The sequence below is a fragment of the Mobula hypostoma genome, chromosome 2, assembly GCF_963921235.1.
Source record: "Mobula hypostoma chromosome 2, sMobHyp1.1, whole genome shotgun sequence".
In the NCBI taxonomy this organism is placed as follows: domain Eukaryota; kingdom Metazoa; phylum Chordata; class Chondrichthyes; order Myliobatiformes; family Myliobatidae; genus Mobula; species Mobula hypostoma.
This window is the reverse complement of record NC_086098.1, coordinates 158,831,605-158,852,818: the sequence shown is the minus strand read 5'-3', so window position 1 is coordinate 158,852,818 and position 21,214 is coordinate 158,831,605. Positions and strand designations below refer to the sequence as shown.

The following is a 21,214-nucleotide window of genomic DNA, read 5'->3' as shown; positions in this document are numbered from 1 at the left end:
ATTCCTGTGCCCACAGATGGCAGTGGTATTTTTGACTCCATGGCGAGTGGAATGCGTCTGATTGTAAGCTGTATCTCCTCCTTCCTCATCCTGTCACTGCTGCTCTTCATGGTCCACCGTTTACGGCAACGACGGAGAGAGCGTATTGAGTCTCTTATTGGAGGCAACTGTGAGTTTCATTCACCATGTAACTGTATAAACACCATTAGAGCCATGAAAGCTCTTCGGATAGTATTGATGACATCCAGCTCTTTCGCCCCAGCACCATCTCTGAGGCACTCTCACCAACACCAAAAAAATACATCGGCTTTAAATACAAGAATGGAACTCTTCCTCCAGTGACATGGAAGCTCCTTTAGGACAAAGATGTGGAGGAATTTCTTTAGCCAGAGGGTAGTGAATCTGTGGAATTCATTGCCACAGAAGGCAGTGGGGGCCAAATCGTTGGGTGTAATTTAAGTAGAGGTTGATAAGTTCTTGATTAGTGTGGCTGTCAAAGGTTACCGGGAGAAGGCAGGAGAATGGGAGTGAGGGGGAAAATAAATCGGCCGTGATTGGTGGAGCAGAGTCAATCGGCCAAATGGCCTAATTCTGCTCCTGTGTCCTGTGAGAGCATGTGTAGATTATTCTGTGCCAGTCTGGTCTCATTAACTAAGAAAGGATATAGAAGTTAGTAAAGGTTAATCACATTGATTCCTGGGATGGTATGGTTGTCATATGAGGAGAGATTGAATAATCTGGACCTGTAATCCCTGGAGTCCAGAAGAATGAGAGATGATCTCAAATATATTTTTAATGAAGTTTATCGGGTTAAATGCCGTCAGGATGACATCCCTGCTGGAGTGGCAAAAGCTGGGTTCACAGTCTTAAGTAATGGGTCAACCATTTTGAACAGAAATGTGGAGACATTTCTTCGCACAGAATATGGGATCTTTGGAATTTTATCCCCAAGGGCAAAGGAGTCTCAGTTTTTCGGTGTATTATGATGGATTTTTGCATGTTAAGGGAATTGAGCGATCTGGGGTTGCTACAAGAAAGTGGTGATGAGGTAAGTGATCACCGGTGATCCTACCGGATGGCAGAGCAGACTCGAGGCAAATAGTTCACTACTGGTGTTCGCTCTGATGCTTTCTCAAAAGTATTTGTTGTTTTGAAAAAAAACAAGTTCTGCATACATTCCAATCGGGTTCCTTGCTGTGGTTTGACTGGGGTTGGTTAGAAACCATAGGAAAAAAACTACAGCACAGAAACAGGCCTTTTGGCCCTTCTTGGCTGTGCCGAACCATTTTCTGCCTAGTCCCACTGACCTGCACACGGACCATATCCCTCCATACACCTCCCATCCATGTATCTGTCCAATTTATTCCTAAATGGTAAAAAAGAACCCGCATTTATCACCTCATCTGGCAGCTCATTCCATGCTCCCACCACTCTCTGTGTGAAGAAGCCCCCCCAATGTTCCCTTTAAACTTTTCCCCCCTCACCCTTAACCCATGTCCTCTGGTTTTTTTTCTCCCCTTGCCTCAGTGGAAAAAGCCTGCTTGCATTCACTCTATCTATACCCATCATAATTTTATATACCTCTATCAAATCTCCCCTCATTCTTCTACGCTCCAGGGAATAAAGTCCTAACCTATTCAACCTTTCCCTGTAACTGAGTGTTTCAAGTCCCGGCAACATCCTTGTAAACCTTCTCTGCTCTCTTTCAACCTTATTAATATCCTTCCTGTAATTTGGTGACCAAAACTGAACACAATACTCCAGATTCGGCCTCACCAATGCCTTATACAACCTCATCATAACATTCCGGTTCTTATACTCAATACTTTGATTAATAAAGGCCAATGTACCAAAAGCTCTCTTTATGACCCTATCTACCTGTGACGCCACTTTTAGGGAATTGTGTATCTGTATTCCCAGATCCCTCTGTTCTACTGCACTCCTCAGTGCCTTACCATTAACCCTGTATGTTCTACCTTGGTTTGTCCTTGCAACGTGCAATACCTCACACTTGTCTGTATTAATCTACATCTGCCATTTTTTAGCCCATTTTTGCAGCTGGTCCAAGTCCCTCTGCAGGCTCTGAAAACCTTTCTCACTGTCTACTACACCTCCAATCTTTGTATCATCAGCAAATTTGCTGATCCAATTGACCACATTATCATCCAGATCATTGATATAAATGACAAATAACAATGGACCCAGCCCTGATCCCTGTGGCACACCACTAGTCACAGGCCTCCACTCGGAGAAGCAATTCTCTACTACCACTCTTTGGCTTCTACCATTGAGCCAATGTCTAATCCAATTTACCACCTCTCCATGTATACCTAGTGACTGAATTTTCCTAACTAACCTCCCATGTGGGACCTTGTCAAAGGCCTTACTGAAGTCCATGTAGGCAATATCCACTGCCTTCCCTTCATCCACTTTCCTGGTAACCTCATTGAAAAACTCCAATAGATTGGTCAAACATGACCTACCACGCACAAAGCCATGTTGACTCTCCCTAATAAGTCCCTGTCTATCCAAATGCTTGTAGATTCTGTCTCTTAGTACTCCCTCCAATAACTTACCTACTACCGATGTTAAACTTACCAGCCTATAATTTCCCGGGTTACTTTTTGATCCTTTTTTAAACAACGGAACAACATGAGCCACTCTCCAATCCTCCGGCACCTCACCATGGTTCTGGTAAAAAAAAACGGCAAGACTCATACTTGCTGAGAGCCACTTTGCTTCCTGATTAGGACACACTGGTTTTTCTCAGCTTGTCTCAATGCACAAAGTCTAATAGCTCTTGGCCTGCAGTTTCTGGTCCTTGTGTTGTCTTTTAGGAACCTACCTTGTGACCAACCTATTGGCAGGTTTATTTTGCTGAATTTCCTGTTAGATTTGGGATAGATTGGTGTGTTAAAGCTGCAATATTGATATTACTTATTTTTGAATCAACTTCCTCTTGCCCAGCTATTTCAACTTGCTTGAGTGAAGCTTATGTTTTAAGTTCTGTGCAGGGTGTAACTTGACCGATGTGGAGAGGGGAGGTTGGTGGGTGGAAGGTGAGACGGAAACGGGGTGGTGCGGAGAGGGCATTGTGGGCGTCATGGGTGGAATGGAGAGAACTCGGGCCAGGAAGGAGGGGAGAGAGGAACAAATTTTCCTTGTAACAGCACTGAGCAGAGTGAAAGGGAAAGGTCTGGGTTTACTCAGCTGTCAGTGTTGGTTTATGATTTGATCTGTGGACATTGGCTGACCCTGAACCCAGCTCAAGTTTGCAGCTGATTCTTCTGGTTTTCCTTTCTCAGTGCATCATTTTAACCTCGCCCGAAGCAGAATGCCAGGCTTTGACTACGGTCCGGATAGCCTTGGATCAGGCCTAACTCCACTACATCTGTCTGACGATGGTGAGGGTGGAGCATTCCACTTCCACGACCCCCCACCTCCCTACACAGCTTATAAATATCCAGACATTCAGCATCCTGATGACCCCCCGCCACCATATGAGGCATCTATCAATCCAAACAGCATGCTTTGTGTCAGGCCAGGTAGGTCCAACCTACTTCATCTCTGTGCATGTTCCCATGATAACGCTGAAGAGGATGGTTTACGGATGTTATCACTGCCCCCTGATCTATCGATATGCAGAGAGATTAGTCAAACAGCCTTCAAGGTAAAAGGCAGAGTGGGATTAGACTGGGAATTTCTGTAAGGATGGGTGATTTTGAAGGTTTTTTCCCCCCATTCTCTTAGGGGTATGGTATGCTAGAAAGCTGGGTTACATTTCTTTGATACTAGATTTTTAATATATTAACAGAATGTGGGTGTTGTTGGCACAGCTTATCCTAGTTGCCCTTGGGGAGGTTGTTATAAGCCATTGCTTTGAACAGCTGCAGTATTTCATAGTATTATCGGCAAGTTCCATGATACTCCAGAACCAAGAAGGGGACCTGTAAGTGGTGGTGTTCCCATCCCCTTATTGTACTGGGTAGTCAAGGTCATAAGTCTGGGAGGTTGTGTTACACAGTGCCTGACAAACTGGCACAGTACGTTTTGTAGAACGCATGCCTGCAGTAGGCGTGGATGTTTAAGGGGAAAACGTGGGCAGCCAACTTTGGGTGTGTTGGTTGTAACATGTACAATGCATTTCATTGTCTGTTTTGATGTACTTGTGATAAATATACTTAAATATTGAATCTTGAGCTGTTTCAGGGTTGTTGGAGCTGCACTCATCCCGTTGTAGTCATGATATGCCTTGCACTTGGTGAAAGACTCTGGGGAGTTGGGAGGTGAGTCACTCACCACTCAATCCCCTGCTCCATATTTGTGTTTCTGGCACACTGAGTTTCTGCTCAGTGGTGTTCCTCAGGATGTTAATGTGAAACTTGGCAACAACAGGATGACTGAACTGGAGCACAGGCGTTCAGTTCCCACTTGCTGGAATAGTCAGTGCCTGGCTCTTTTGTGGCTGGAAAATGAATTGCCATGTATCAGGTCTGGCTGCATGTTGACATGGGCTGCTTTGTTTACTGAGGAGTTGTGATTTGAAGATTGTGCCATCAACAGCAACATTGCCACTTGGACCTTCTCCTGGAGGCTAGGGTCAATATGGGAGCAAACTTGTCCTCTTTTCCTTCATGCTTGAAGCAGCGTGTTGCTATTCACTGTTTTGCATACATTAATCATGTGCTTACCTTCCCAAGTTGACACTGCATTTCTTGGGTACATCTGATATTTCTCTTGGCATGCTGTATTGCACACACCGATGCACTGGTGTGACAATAATTCAGATTCACATTTATTACATGTACATCAAACATGCAGTGAAATGTGTTGTTTGTATTAACAACTAACACACCCAAGGGTGTGCTGGGTGAAGCTCATAAGTGTTGCCACATGTTTTTGTGCCAACATGCCATGCCCTCCATGCTTGGAGAACAACCCTGAATACAACCAAACAAAACATACCAAGTGGCAAAGCAATAACAACAAAACAAGTCCCACTACTCCCTCCCACCATAAAATATAGGAGCAGAATTAGGCCATTCAACCCATCGAATCTGTTCCACCATTCCATCATGACTGATCCTGGATCCCACTCAACCCCGTACACTTGCCTTCTCGCCATCACCTTTGATGCCCTGACCAATCAGGAAACTATCAATTTTCGCTTTAAATATCCCACAGTCTTGGCCTCCACAAATGTCTGGCGGAGCCTTCCACAGATTTACTACTCTTTGGCTAAAAAAAATTCCTCCTTACCGCTGTCTAAGGTTCAACTCTCCATTTTGAGGCTGTGCCCTCTAGTTCTTTACACCCCCACCAAAGGAAACATCCTCTCCACATCCACCTTATCTAGTCCTTTAAACATTTGGTAGGTTTCAATGAGATCCCCTCCCTGCATTCTTCTAAATTGCAGTGAGTACAGGCCCAAAGCTGCCAAACAAACAGGTATGTTAACCCCTTCATTCCTGGAATAATCCTCGTGAACCTCCTCTGGACTCTCTCCAATGACAGCACATCCTTTCTGAGATATGGGGCCCAAAACTGTTGACAGTATTCCAAGTGCGGCTTGACCAGTGTCTTACAAAGCCTTATCTCCTTGCTTTGATACTATTTCCCTTGAAATAAATGCCAACATTGCATTTGCCTTCTTTACCACAGACTTAACCAGGAAATTCACCTTATGGGAGTCTTGCATGAGGACTCCTCAGTCCCTTTGCACCTCTGATGTTTGAAGTTTCTCCCCATTTAGATAATAGTCTGCACTAATGCTCCTTTTACCAAAATGCATTATTATACATTTCCCAGTACTGTATTCCATCTGCCACTTTTTTGCCTATTCTTCCAATTTGTCTTAAGTCCTGCTGCAATCACATTGCTTCCTCGGCACTACCTACCCCTCCACCAATCTTCGTATCATCTGCAAACTTTGCCACAAAGCCATCAATTCCGCTATCTAAATCATTGACAAACAATGTGAAAAGCAGAGGTCCCAATACTGACCCCTGAGGAACACCACTAGTCCCTGGCAGCTGATCAGAAAAGACCTCCTTTATTCCCATTTGCTGCCTCCTACCTGTCAGCCATTTCTCTATCCATGCCAGTATTTTTCCTGTAATTAAAACCTACCCACCCATGCACATACACATTCTTTGAACTCCAAGAGAGACCTTCTTCGGCTTCTGACCATCATTAGCAGACTCGAGGATTCACAGGCTTGGGGTTCCGGCCATCGGGCCCTGATTTCTGGACTTCCGATCGGAACCTCAGATCGAATAATAATGGAGTAAGATCATTTCTGGGCCTGAAGTTACCAATTGTGTTCAAGTACAGTTCTGCAGCATGTGGTGATCCACAGCACTCAAGAAAGACTGGTCTGGAACTGTTTGACAACTGTTGAATCAGGCCCATTCAGTATGTTGGTTTGTCACACAATGTGATGGAAGATGTTGAGATGGAACTTCGTCCCCACATGGATGGTGTGATAGATATTTTATTGACCCCAAAGGAAATTACAGTGTCACAATAACATTGCAAGTGCACAGATATAAATATTAGAAGAGAAGTAGAAGGGATAAAAAAAAAAATAAGTTACCTCAAACAGTCTGACAGGAGGAGGTCATCTCTTCCCCGGCTATAGGTTGACTCATTATAGAGTCTAATGGCTGAAGGTAAGAATGACCTCATATAGTGCTCTTTGGAGCAGCACAGTTGTCTTAGTCTGTTACTAAAAGTGTTCCTCTGCTCAACCAAGATGGCATACAGAGGGTGAGAAACATTTTCCTGAACTGCCAGGATTTTCTGGAGGGCAGTTTGTTCGACTACAGCCTCCAGTGTGTCCAGTTTGAGTCCTATAACAGAGCCAGCCTTTCTCATCAGATGCCTGTTGGCATCACCCGTGTGAACGTCATTTTCCCAGCACACCACTGTATAGAAGATTATACTGGCAACAACAGACTGGTAGAACTCCAAAGGACCTCAGTCTCCTCAGGTAGTAGAGGCGACTCTGGCCCTCCTTCTACACAGCCTCTGTGTTGGTGCTCCACTCAAGTCTGTCATTCAGGTACACCCCCAGGTACCACGTCCACAACCTCGCCATTAGTAGTAACTGGGAACAGTGCAGGCTTAGTCTTCCTAAATTCTCCTTTGTCTTACTAACGTTTAGCTGCAGATGATTCAGCTTGCACCATTTGACAAAGTCCTCCACCAGGACCCTGTATTCATCCTCCCATCCTTTATACACCCAACTATTGCTGAGTCATCAGAGAATTTCTGCAGGTAACATGACTATTTGTATCTGGAGTCCGAGGTATACAGGGTAAACGGGAAGGGAGCCAGTACAGTCCTCTGTGGTCTGCCAGTCAGGAACTCATTGTCCAGCATACAATGGAAGTGCCAACCTGCATTGAACAGAGCTTTTCCCCCAGCATTGAGAGTTGTATGGTATTGAAGGCACTTGAGAAATCAAAAACATGATCCTCACAGTGCTGCCCTGCTGATCCAAATGGGTGTAGGCGGGTAAGTGACAGCATCGTCAACTCCAATGTGCTCCTGGTAGGCAAACTGCAGGGGATCAACAGCTGATCTGACCAGGAGTCGGAGGTGAACCAGGGCCAGCTTCTCTAGAGTCTTCATGATAGTCACCCCTACCACACTATCACGAACAGATGCATCTAGAACAGAGGAATTACAGGTTTCCCCTGCTATCCAAAGGTAGAGCGTTCCTATGAAATGTTTTGTAAGCCGGAATGTCGTAAAGTGAATAAGCCATTACTATTTATTAATATGGGAAAAATTTTTGAGTGTTCCCAGACCTAAAAGATAACCTACAAAATCATGCTAAATTAACACACAAAACCTAAAATAACAGTAACATATAGTAAAAGCAGGAATTATATGATAAATACACAGTCTATATAAAATAGAAATACTTTTCTGCAGCACTGTCTAGCGCAGCGAAAATCTCACGGCGGCACTCTCAGCAGAAGCACTCTCTCCAGTAACCTTTAAGCTATGAAGCTGCCAAATCATACCAAATAACACATAAAAATACACAGCCTATATAAAGTAGAAATAATGTATGTAACAGTGTAGTTTCACTTACCGGAATCGGGAAGACTCCAATAAATTGCAGTTTCGTCATAGTTAAACACTTGCTTATACGAATAACCACCTTCTGTAATTATTTTCTTCAGTTCTGCTGGGAACTTTTCGGCAGTTTCAGTATCAGCCGAAGCACTCGCTCCGGTAAACATTAAACTATGAAACTACCCTCGCCTCAGAAACCGATCAAACCACCCATGACTACCTTTAAATTCCACTTTCGCAACACTTTCATCACCATCGTCCAGTGCTTTCTATTTCAGCTTAGTAAAAAGATTGACTGACTTCTCCTTAAGTATAAGAAAACTTAACGGAACACCACACTTTGTACACCCATCAATCCACTCAAGCAATAGACTTTCCATTTTATCCATTATTGGATGCTGACTAAGACTGCCTTGCTATGAGCAGAACCAACAGTAACATCGACAGCTTTCTAAATTCTTTCTCTCTGTGTGTAAGTATTGTGAATGGTGGACGAGGGCAAGTTCAACGTGCAGACAATGTTCTGACTTCGTTCACCACAATCGAAACACTTAATTATGTCTAGTTTTACACTAAGTGTAACACCCTTACAAGCTCTTTTAGGCTTTTCCGATACCTCAGAATCAAGATAAAGCACATGTTTAAGCAATGGCAGCTAGAAAGCAGTTCCGGGGGAGGAGCTTGGCTGTTTGGGTGCGCGCTGCCTTTTTTCACACGCTGCCTTTTTCGTAACAGTTAAAACATCTTTTGTTAGCGAAAACAGGTAACCAATGTAGGTGTTTCGTAAGAGCAAGGTGTCGTAAAGCAAACGTTCGGAAAACGGGGGCCACCTGTATTGGTGATAAAGCCAAGTAAACTGGAGCTCAGTTGTCACCTTCTGCAGATCTAGTCTGACAGCCTGTGTTGCAGGACTTGGCCAGTTAATCAGTCGTGATGCCAGCAGAGATTTTTATACATTCTCTTCCCTTGCTGTACCCTCTGCTGCTTTCAAGTGAAGTTAACCATTGGGCACTGGTTTCATCAGCTGATAGGCCAGCTCGATGGTAATAGTTAAGAGGATTTAATAACTGTATTTGAATTGATACTTTGTGAGGTTCAGAGGCAATGTTGAGGACTGCCAGAGTTTCCCCCTATCACTGAACCTTCTCTAGGAGCTCTGTCTTTCTTGTGTGTCAGTGTAGCAGAGGCACACTCTAATTTGGTTCAGAGTTCTGTCCTATGTGACAGACACTACGACAGGCTGGTCACAGCCCCACAGACCTGAAATTTGTTGTGATATTGCAAGTGAAATTATAGGAAGGATGTGAAAGCTTTAGAGAAGGTGCAGAGGAGATTTACCAGAATGTTGCCTGGACATGTCACATGAGAATAGGTTGTGTGAACTAGGGCTTCTCGCTCTGAAGTAAAGGAGGATGAGAGTGACAAGATGATAAGTTATAGATTGTGAGTGGATAGCTAGAGACATTTTCTCATGGTGGAAATGAGGGGCATAATTTTAAGATGATTGGAGGAAAGTATAGGGGAGATGTCAGGCTAAGATTTTTTACACACCTGCGGGGGGGTGGTAGAGGCAGATACATTAGGAGCATTGAAGAAACTCTTAAGCACATGGCTGATAGAAAACTAGAGAGCTATATAGCGGGGGAGGATTAAATTGATCTTAGAGTAGGTTACAAGATCGGCACAAAATGTTCTATGTTCTTTATAAATGTCTTTTGTTTTCAGATGGTGGTCATGGCCAGGTGGTGGAGCAGACCGGCCAGCTTCCCATGGTCGAGGGTGTCATTGGAGAGCCGACAGATACGGGCAGCTTTGCTCTGGGTGCAGTCACTGAGGAGCTGGAGGTGTCGGCTGGTAACGGTAACCTGCTGGTACCACAGCCTGTCCATCCAGAGAGTACGGCACTGGGTCGCAGCGGTCAATCTTCAGTAAACACCGTTGTATAAGTAGGAAGGGAGGGGCATTAATCATTGTTTTTATGAAATTTGGGCAAATGTTTGCACAATGCTATATCGACAATACCAGTCAGATGACTTAAATAGACTTTGGTTCTGGTATCCAGCAGATTTCCCTGTTTTGATGAATGAATTGATCATTTGTGTATATATTGATGATGGAATGCAGCACGTTTCCCAGTTCATGGGTATCGTAGGACTCTAGAACCCTAAATGGCAGCTGTTTTTTTTTGTTTTTCTTAAAATAGATTTTGCATAGAAATACAGGGCTTAGAATCGAAGCTGGAAGAGATTTGAGGGAATAGGTGATTCTTTGTGCATCACCAACCTCTGGTTCAGCCAGGGCTCTTGGACTGGGAGTGAACCAGGCCCAATCTTTGGGGAGTGCTGAGAGATACATCCAGGCAAACGGCAGTGTAATTTAAGCCAGTTGGTGCTGTCACTAGGAGCAGACTGTGTAACAGCAGAGTGAGAGGTAGGTGAATGTATTCATCATTGGGAGTGGAGTGGAGGCCCAGGGAGGTGGGGAGGTCCTGGGAGCAAGGTAGAAGCCTTGGATGGAGTGTAAAGCAGTCCCCCAGGCACGTTAATGGGGGATGGTGTATCCAGGAGTTGGGGGTGATAGTGGTGTATTTGAGGGGGGGTGCAGGGTCTGCAAGCTCTCATGCTGGGAGCTGTTGGTTTACACATTGTTTCACCACAGGCGGGTTTATGGTCTTTGTCAGGGGTTCTTCTGCAGCAAGAGGGTGGGAAGAGGTTTCCACTGTCATTGGCTCTCACAGTAGGCACGGTGTGCAAGCCCATCTCTTGTTGCAGGTTCCCGTACAGATGGATGGGGTTAAGCGTCTGAGTCAGATGTAGTGTACCACAGTGGGAGGTCTTGGCTCAGTTGTCCAGTACTGTATCAGTACTAATGGTCTGGAGCTGAGGGTGGAGGAGGGCTCGTGCAGGAGTTAGTCCTGTGTATTACACACTGACAAGCCCTTAGTTCTTTCTCGGCTCCCTGTCCTGGAGATCTTCACTGATGATATTAATCATTGTTATAGATGCAATTAATAATGAAATGGTCAACAATGTGGGTGTGGTCTAATGATTGCCAACACTGATGTGATTAAAATCAATCAATGCTGTTCGTGCTCTATATTAAAGTGGTGGGTGATAATCATGTTGATGTGACCTGGTGATACTTATCAATGGGTTTGATGTTGGTTGATGTAATCGCTGGGCTTCTGTTGACCCGGTTGTAGTAGGCATTTTGTTGGGGGAAATTGTCCATTCAGATAAGGGATTTTTGGGAATTCTGCACTGTCTCTGTATTGGCTGCTCACAGTCTCTCCCCTCATTCTTCAATTGTCTCAAATAAGCACAAAAATGTGCACACGCGCTCATAACCTAAACACCGCAGTTAACAGACATTTGTAGTTTGTGATTTGAACTTTCTGTGGCAGTGGGAAGATTTTGATACTCAGTGAATACAAGTAGAGGTTAAATTTGATACCATTATTAGGTCATGTGATTGTTCCGGAGTTTCCATTTTTCACTTGTTCTTTTACTGCATCATGTAAGGACTGATTCAATGTCTTGTACTTCTGTTAACAAAATGAAATGCCAAATAAATTCTGAAGTGGAGATAACATTCTGTTAAAATATTTTGCTGTCTCTTCCCATCAACACACATCACTTACTCAGTAAGACAACTGCTGTTGGGGACTGGAATCTCAGCCTGTTTCTGTGGACTGAGCCCAGCTGATAGCTCTACAGACTGCTGTCATATCAACACCTACGTTTGGTTTACTTAGGCAATAATGGATCCATGGGCTGGTTATTACCTAGAACGTAACCTGATGGGATGGTTTTAACTGAGAATAACAACACTATATACTGGACTCCAAAAAAGGGCTTTGGATGCATGAGACTGTAATTTAATTGAGGGGCCTTTGTTTGAGGATTGAGGATATTTTGTATGTTGAATAACAGAAATCCAAGGTAAATTATAGATGAGTAGAGAGTGTGAGCAGGTATATATAAGAAGAATTCTTGTATAAGTTATTGGCTGGGATGATTCTGGAATTGCCTTTATTGCATTCAGTCAGAGGTGCTAATTCAATGTAGACATTTAGTGTTATTTTGCAGGATAATTACAACAAATGAGGCCATTCAGCCCATCAGGTTTGAACTGACTTTATATAAGAATTGAGTTTAGGTTAGTGTGTACGTAAATTAAATAATACATGGGAATTAAATTTTTTTTTTCAATGAGAAATTTAGGGGTTTATACTTGCATGTTTGTGATACTCAAGGCTGAGTTAAAGGCTGGAACCTCACTTAATCTTTTATGTAAATTTTATATGAAATAACATACGAGTATGTTACAGATTAGAATGCAGTCCAAGAATTCTGAACTTGTGTAGAATAATAAAGAACCAAGTCTAAACTACAGGATGCAGTCTGCAGTACCAGGTGGGGCATTATGTAGGTTAGCAGGTGGCTGAGTGGCAAAGGGGGCAAATCCAATTAACAGAATTAGAAAAACCTTTCAGCAAGTTCCAAGCAGGAATTTTAGCAAGTAAAGCTGTGTTTCATTGACAGTTGTGTGCAGGGCACCAGGCGAAGGCAGGTGTATTGGAGATGTTAAATAGAGGGTCCCCAGGGAGTTTTATAAAGATAAACCCGTAGGTAAGAGTGATATTGAATCTGCAGGTTTGATAAATGGAATATATGCTGATGATCTGCAGGGGTTATAAAAAATAAAACACCTAAGTGATCTTAAAGCCTTGAATTGTGGTAGTTTTAATAAAGAATAATGGGTACCCAGGAAGTGAGTCTTGGGTTGGGGGATCTACTCCAAGGGTCTGGTGAGATTTTAGTATAGAAGCAGTGATGCTTGAAGACTAGAAATTTGTGGACATTATGCCATTGTTTGCAGGAAAAAAATGCATGTGGGGTAATAAAACAATAACTCCACACTGATCAGGTTGTGCATATCTCACACAACCTCTCATGGTCCCAGAACACAATCAGGAAAGCTCACCAATGCCTCTACTTTCTGAAAGAAACTGGACTATGCACAATCCAGGCTCACATAATTCTACAGATACGCAGTAGAAAGCATCCTAACAAGTTGCATCATTGCATGGTACGGAAACTACCGCGGTTGGTACAACAGGTAGTAAAAACTGCCCAGAGCACCACCGGTGCCAGCATACCTGTCATCAAGGACGTATGTACAGAAAAGGGCCAATAACAACATGAAGGATCCCACCCACCCTGCTCATGGACTGTTTGTCTCACTCTTGTTAGGGAGGAGCCTACGTAGTATACACGTCAGGGCCACCAATCTCAAAAACAGTTACTTTCCCCAAGCAGTGAGGCTGATCAACACCTCCACCCACTAACCCACCCCACCACTACTTTATCATTTTCTGTCAGTCAATTTATGTACAGACACTCCTGTGCCCAGCATCACTTGATGGACATACAATCAATTTGTGTATATAAGCTATCTTATATTTGTTGTGTTTTATTAGTGTGTTCTTTCTTTTGTGTTTTAGTCATAGACATACTTTATTGATCCCGGGGGAAATTGGTTTTCATTACAGTTGCACTATAAATAATTAAATAGTAATAAAACCATAAATAGTTAAATAGTAATATGTAAATTACACCAGGAAATAAGCCCAGGACCAGCCTATTGGCTCAGAGGGTCTGACCCTCCAAGGGAGGAGTTGTAAAGTTTGATGGCCACAGGCAGGAATGACTTCCTATGATGCTTTGTGTTGCATCTCGGTGGAATGAGTCTCTGGCTGAATGTACTCCTGTGTCCAACCAGTACATTATGTAGTGGATGGGAGACATTGTCCAAGATGGCATGCAACTTGGACAGCATCCTCTTTTCAGACACCACCATCTTTTCAGACACCACCATTAGAGAGTCCAGTTCCATCCCCACAACATCACTGGCCTTAACGAATGAGTTTGTTGATTCTGTTGGTGTCTGCCCCCCTCAGCCTGCTGCCCCAGCACACAACAGCAAACATGATCGCCCTGGCCACCACAGACTCATAGAGCATCCTCAGCATCGTCTGGTAGATGTTAAAGGACCTCAGTCTCCTCAGGAAATAGAGACGGCTCTGACCCTTCTTGTAGACAGCCTCAGTGTTCTTTGACCAGTCCAGTTTATTGTCAATTCGTATCCCCAGGTATTTGTAATCCTCCACCATGTCCACACTGACCCCCTGGATGGACACAGGGGTCACCGGTACCTTAGCTCTCCTCAGGTCTACCACCAGCTCCTTAGTCTTTTTCACATTAAGCTGCAGATAATTCTGCTCACACCATGTGACAAAGTTTCCTACCGAGGCCCTGTACTCAGCCTCATCTCCCTTGCTGATGCATCCAACTATGGCAGAGTCATCAGAAAACTTCTGAAGATGACAAGACTCTGTGCAGTAGTTGAAGTCTGAGGTGTAAATGGTGAAGAGAAAGGAAGACAAGACAGTGCTGCATCGGATCCGGAGTAACAATTATTTCGTTCTCCTTTATACTTGTGTACGGGAAGTGACATTAAACAATTTTAAATGTTAATCTCAATGGTAGGGAAAGTTCTGGAAACATCAAGCAAGAACTAGTAGTCACTGGACACGAGGACCGGTTTGGTAAAGACATAATGTTCAACTAACTTGATAGTTTCTTGGATGAAATGACAGAGAAGTTTGATGAGGGAAATGCAGCAGATGTGATTATATCCAGACTTTCAAAAGGCTGTTGAGGTTGCATACAATGGGCTTGTCATCAGGACTGAAGGATCCAGAATAAAAGGAGCAGGAGCAGCATATTCAGAAAACTTTATTAAGTAACAGGAAATAGCAGCAGTGAGAGGTTGTTCTTCAGACTGGAGGGAAATGTACAGTGGAGTTCCACAATGTCAATGTTTTATTAATGATGTGGAGTTCTAAACAAACACAAAACCTGAGAGAGCAGTATGGTGAGTAGTTGTTCAAATCTTTGCAGAGAGATGAAACGAGTGGAGGAATGGCTGATGACAGTTAATGCTCTGAAATGTGCTGCTTTTCAATAGGAGAGTGAGGAGAGGCAATATAATCTACAAAAACAGCTCTGGGGATTGTATCTTCATAGTTTAATGAAGCCGGCAGGACAGGTTGAGAACGTGGATTTTAAAAATGGCAACATAGAATACATGAGTGAGGAAGTCAGGGTGAGCATTTTAAAATCATTGGTTCGGTCACAATTTGAGGATGGTATCCAGTTCAGGGCATTGCACCTTGAGAGAGGGTGCAGAGAGATTTACCCAAAAGAATCCTTAGCTGAGGGACTTTAGTGATGAGGATGTACTGCAGCAGGTGAGGCTAGTCTCCTTGGAATAAAGGGAGTGGCTGAGGAATGGGTATATTATGCAAGATCAATAAGATTATAGATGGAAAGAAACTGTTCTTATCGATGGAGAGGTCATCAAATGAACGTGACTGGGGCGGGGGGCGGGGGGAAACAAGAATAACTTGAGCAGAGTGGTCAAAGTATAGAGTGCACTGCCAGGGCTGGAGTGGAGACAGGATCCCCTGCAGCGTGCAGAAGGTAGCTGAATAAGTAGCTGCAAGAAAAGAGTTTGCAGTTAAGGGAAGCAGGCAGGATGCAGGATACAACTGATAGCTGTTTCATGTGTAGGTATGTAACTGACTGAATACTGTTACCACTCTGTGATAACAACTACTGGGTAATGATTGAAATGCTGCAGTACAACTCCAGTGTCCACACGAGTTATATAAATGATATCAAACAATATAATTGATATAGTTTTTTTCTAATTTATGTAAAAATAGTAGATACCTAGGTATAAGTTACTGATTAGAATCTAAACTGGTGTTTGATAAGTTTTTAAAAACAGATTAATAGAAACTTGTTAATATTTGAAGTCCAGTACAATGTATGAAGTGGGAAGTGATAAGACTGCATTAAATGGGAATTCCACAGAACAAATACAGCTATTTTACCAAAGCTGTTTCATGTGTAGGTATGTAACTGACTGAATACTGTTACCACTCTGTGATAACAACATTGATTCTGCCATTGTCACTACGTACAGATGGCCAATTGAATCCCCTGAACATATTTTATACTCTGCTATGACTACTGGAGCAGTCAAAGGAAATTGGAGAAAGATGCACTGAAGAGTCTTCTCAAGAGAAAGGGCACTGATATCACAAGCACATCACCAATCTTTGTATTATCTGCAGATTTACTAACCCACTTATCTACATTTTTATCCAGGTTATTTATGTACATCACAAACAGCAAAGATCCAGTACAGATCCATGAGGAATAGCGGTAATTACAGACCTCTACCCAGGATAAATCCCATGGACCACTACCCCCAAGTCTGAATACAAACAGCCAATTCACTGTGCATCCCATGCAAATTAATCTTTGAGCCTTCCATGAGAGACTTTGTCAAATAACTTACTAAAATCATCCACAGACAACACCCACAGGTCAACCTTCGTTAGTCATCTTTGTCATTAAGAAAACTCAATTATGTTCATAAGATGTGACTTGGCCACACAAAGCCACACTGTTATTGGTACAACCATTGTTGGTAGGATCTCAGATGGTGACGAGAGGGTGTGCAGGAGCGACATATGCCAACTAGTGGAGTGGTGTTGCAGCAACAACCTGGCACTCAATGTCAGTAAGTTGAAAGAGCTGATTGTGGAATTCTGGAAGGGTAAGATGAAGGAACACATACCAATTCTCAAGGAGGGATCAGAAGTAGAGAGAGTGAGCAGTTTCAAGTTCCTGGGTGTCAAGATCACTGAGGACCTAACGTGGTCCCAACATATCGATGCAGCTATGAAGAGGGGAAAGACAGTGACTGTACTTCATTAGGAGTTTGAAGAAATTTGGTATGTCAACAAATACACTCAAAAGCCTCTATAAATGTACCGTGGAGAGCATTCTGACAGTCTGCATCACTGTCTGGTATGGGGGGTGCTACTGCACAGGACTGAAAGAAGCTGCAGAGGGTTGAAAATTTAGTCAGCTCTATCTAAGGTACTAGCCTACAAAGTATCCAGGACATCTTCAGGGAGCAGTGCCTCAGAAAGGCAGTGTCCATTATTAAGGACCTCCAGCACCCAGGGCATGCCCTTTTCTCACTGTTACCATCAGGTAGGAGGTACAGAAGCCTGAATGCACACACTCAGCCATTCAGGAACAGCTTCTTCCTCTCTGCTGTTCGATTCCTAAATGGACATTGAACCCTTGAACACTACCTCACTTTTCTGTTTTTTGAACGATTTTTAACCTATTCAATATACATATACTGTAACTTATTTGTTATTATTTTTCTGCTACATTATGAATTGCATTGAACCGCTGCTGCTAAGTTAACAAATTTCATAGCACATGCTGGTGATAATAAACCTGATTCTGACTGTCCCAAATCAGGCCATAGCTTTTCAATTGCTCATAAATTCTACCCTCTCCAGTAATTGCCCTGCTATGGTAGGAGATACCAGTCTAAAATTTCCAGGGTTCTCCCTTTTTCCCTTGTCGACTTCTTAACTTCAGCTACTCACCAGTCTTGCTTGCAAATGTTGATGCAAAATTCTCATTTAAGACCTCACCCACATCTTCTGCCTCCAAGCACATGTTCTCTCCTTTATCCTTGAGTGGTCCAACCTGCTCCTAATTATCTTCTTGCTTTTGATGTACTTGTCAAGTACTTTCTATGGCCCCTCCTGTTTTTCCTAATTCCATTCTTGAGTCATTTTTTTCTGGCTTCTTTATAATCTAGGGCTCTATTTGATCTTAAGCCTTACAGATGTTTCCTTTTTCTCATCTAAATCCCTTGTCTTTCAAGGCTCCCTGACCTTGTCCTATTGGAATATACCTGTCCTGTTAATCATTGAACATTCTTTACATGTCAGATGTGGACTTGCCCAAAAGCAAATGTTTCCAATAAACTGTTCCCAGTTTCTGCCTAATACTCTTGTAAATTGCCCTGGTCTAATTTAAAACTCATCTGCAAGGCCCATACTTATCTTTAAAATTAAGGAGCTGTGGTCACTGTTCTCTAACTCTTCTTCCACTGAAAGGCCAGTCACCTGGCCAGACTCATTACCCAACACCAGGTCCTGTAAGCCTCTCCTCTAGTTCAACTATCTACATATTGATTTAAGAAACACTCCTGGATACAAACTGCCGTACCTAAACCTCTTGCATTAGGGAGGTTCCAGTTTATATTGGGGAAGTTGAAGTCACTGACTGTAACAAGCCTTTCCCTAATTGATCTGTCCCAGTGGCTACTGGGGGTGGGAGGGAGGACAGCATGAAGGGTCTGTAGTATAATCGGTTCAGAGTGATTGCAATTTCTTATTTTTGAATTCTACCCATATAAATGGCTAACACGAGAGGCCACAAGGGTCACACACATCAAAGCTGCTGGTGAACGCAGCAGGCCAGGCAGCATCTCTAGGAAGAGGTACAGTCGACATTTCAGGCCGAGAGCCTTCGTCAGGACTTAACTGAAAGAAGAGCTAGTAAGAGATTTGAAAGTGGGAGGGGGAGATCCAAAATGATAGGAGAAGACAGGAGGGGGAGGGATGGAGCCAAGAGCTGGACAGTTAATTGGCAAAAGGGATATGAGAGGATCATGGGACAGGAGACCCAAGGAGAAAGAAAAGGAGGAGGGGGGGAAATCCAGAGGATGGGCAAGGGGTATAGTCAGAGGGAGGAAAAGGAGAGAGAGAAAAAGAATGTGTGTATATAAATAACGGATGGGGTACGAGGGGGAGGTGAGGCATTAGCTGAAGTTTGAGAAGTCAATGTTCACGCCATGAGGCTGGAGACTACCCAGACGGAATATAAGGTGTTGTTCCTCCAACCTGAGTGTGGCTTCATCTTGACAGTAGAGGAGGCCGTGGATAGACATATCAGAATGGGAATGGGATGTGGAATTAAAATGTGTGGCCACTGGGAGATCCTGCTTTCTCTGGCGGACAGAGCGTAGGAGTTCAGCGAAACGATCTCCCAGTCTACGTCGGGTCTCGCCAATATATAGAAGGCCACATCGGGAGCACCGGACACAGTATATCACCCCAGCCGACTCACAGGTGAAGTGTCGCCTCACCTGGAAGGACTGTCTGGGGCCCTGAATAGTGGTAAGGGAGGAAGTGTAAGGGCATGTGTAGCACCTGTTCTGCTTACAAGGATAAGTGCCAGGAGGGAGATCGGTGGGGAGGGATGGGGGGGACGAATGTACAAGGGAGTCGCGTAGGGAACGATCCCTGCGGAAAACGGGGGTCGGGGGGAGGGAAAGATGTACTTAGTGGTGGGGTCCCGTTGGAGGTGGCGGAATTTACGGAGAATAATATGTTGGACCCGGAGGTTGGTGGGGTGATAGGTGAGGCCAAGGGGAACCCTATTCCTAGTGGGGTGGCGGGAGGATGGAGTGAGAGCAGATGTGCGTGAAATGGGGGGGGGGGGATGCGTTTGAGAGCAGAGTTGATGGTGGAGGAGGGGAAGCCCCTTTCCTTAAAAAAGGAGGACATCTCCCTCGTCCTGGAATGAAAAGCCTCATCCTGAGAGCAGATGCGGCGGAGACGGAGGAATAGCGAGAAGGGGATGGCATTTTTTGCAAGAGACGGGGTGAGAAGAGGAACCGTCCAGATAGCTGTAAGTGTCAGTAGGCTTATAGTAGACATCAGTAGATAAGCTGTCTCCAGAAATATAGACAGAAAGATCTAGAAAGGGGAGGAAGGTGTCGGAAATGGACCAGGTAAACTTGAGGGCAGGGTGAAAGTTGGAAGCAAAGTTAATTAAGTCAATGAGCTCAGCATGCGTGCAGGAAGCAGCGCCAATGCAGTCGTCGATGTAGCGAAGGAAAAGTGGGGGACAGATACCAGTATAGGCTTGGAGCATGGACTGTTCCACAAAGCCAACAGAAAGGCAGGCATAGCTAGAACCCATAAGGGTGCCCATAGCACAAGGCACAAGGGTGCTTGGAAGCAGGTACAGAGGAAATGTCAGGGTAAGTTTTTTACGCAGAGAGTGGTGAGTGCGTGGAATGGGCTACCAGAGATGGTGATGGAGGTGGATACGATAGGGTCTTATAAGAGACTCCTGGATAGGTAAGTGGAGCTTAAAAAAAATAGAGGGCTATGGGTAACCCGAGGTCAGGGGTTGGCAACCTTTTTGCCTCTGTGGGCTGGATCGCGTATTAATGAGCGGACGGTGGGTCAGATAAATGCCATAAAAAAACCTGAAATATGGGAATTATGCATTTAAATACATCTAGTTATGTTTTGCCTCAAATTAATGAATTACACATGCTAGAAAATCATCTGTGCTTAACGAAGGATGCCAATTAGTAACCAAAGAACTCAGTTTAGTTTTTCTGTCCCACCGTTGCTGGTGCCAATTAGCTTCAACACATTGTTTCATTTCTGAGTTCATTTTCAGCAAAGCTTCAAAAATGTCTGCTCCAGTCACCGTGTTCTTCATAGGAATTAATTGAACAAACTCTTCAAAAATTTGAGGTCACTCCTCACACAAACACTGCAAATTGAGCAGTATCCCTCAAGTCTGTACTCTCATCAAGCGCAATTGGGAAAAAAAATGCAATTCGTTGCAGGCATCCCTTAAACAACTTTTAACATCTGTTGACATTTCTTCTACTCGCCGTGAGATCGTTCTTGCTGACAGGCTGATAGATGCAAATAAAGATTTCTTTTCAGGACAAACAATATCCACCACTGCCAGTGAACATTCTTTGACAAACTCTCCATCTGTAAAAGGCTTCATCTTTTCTGCAACACGTTTTGAGACTTCGTAGCCGGCACGGGTTATTTCCTTTATTTTCACTGCTTTTTCGGCACTCAGCGTCTACCTTCCTGCGTTTTGCATTCATTGCCATTGGAATTTTTTTCTTTGATTTTATTTCGAAACGCGGGTTATTCAACAAGTATCGTAGCACAGGTAAATATCTGGATATTTAGTGTGAATTTCTTGTTAAAACACAGTGACGCTGTTTCTGTTTACAAATATGAATGATCCCATCTGAAAACCTGCGCGTGCACGGAAAGTATCTAATGCATATTAATCCGGTAGTCTGCCTTCCCGTCTTTCGTATATACCAGTGTTTGGTTTGGAACAAG

At 43.7% G+C, this 21,214-nt stretch overlaps 1 protein-coding gene across 1 annotated transcript in view; it reads left to right on the top strand.

The window, feature by feature from the left end:
* The window catches only part of dgcr2 (DiGeorge syndrome critical region gene 2), a 118,617-nt gene extending 106,947 nt beyond the window's left edge, over positions 1–11,670 (top strand). The window contains exons 9-11 of the mRNA XM_063040930.1: positions 17–169; positions 3,306–3,545; positions 9,814–11,670. Coding sequence (XP_062897000.1) covers positions 17–169; positions 3,306–3,545; positions 9,814–10,034 — 614 coding nt within the window. The 3' untranslated portion in view covers positions 10,035–11,670. The remainder of the gene's footprint in view (positions 1–16; positions 170–3,305; positions 3,546–9,813) is intronic.
* The last annotated feature ends 9,544 nt before the right edge of the window (positions 11,671–21,214 follow it).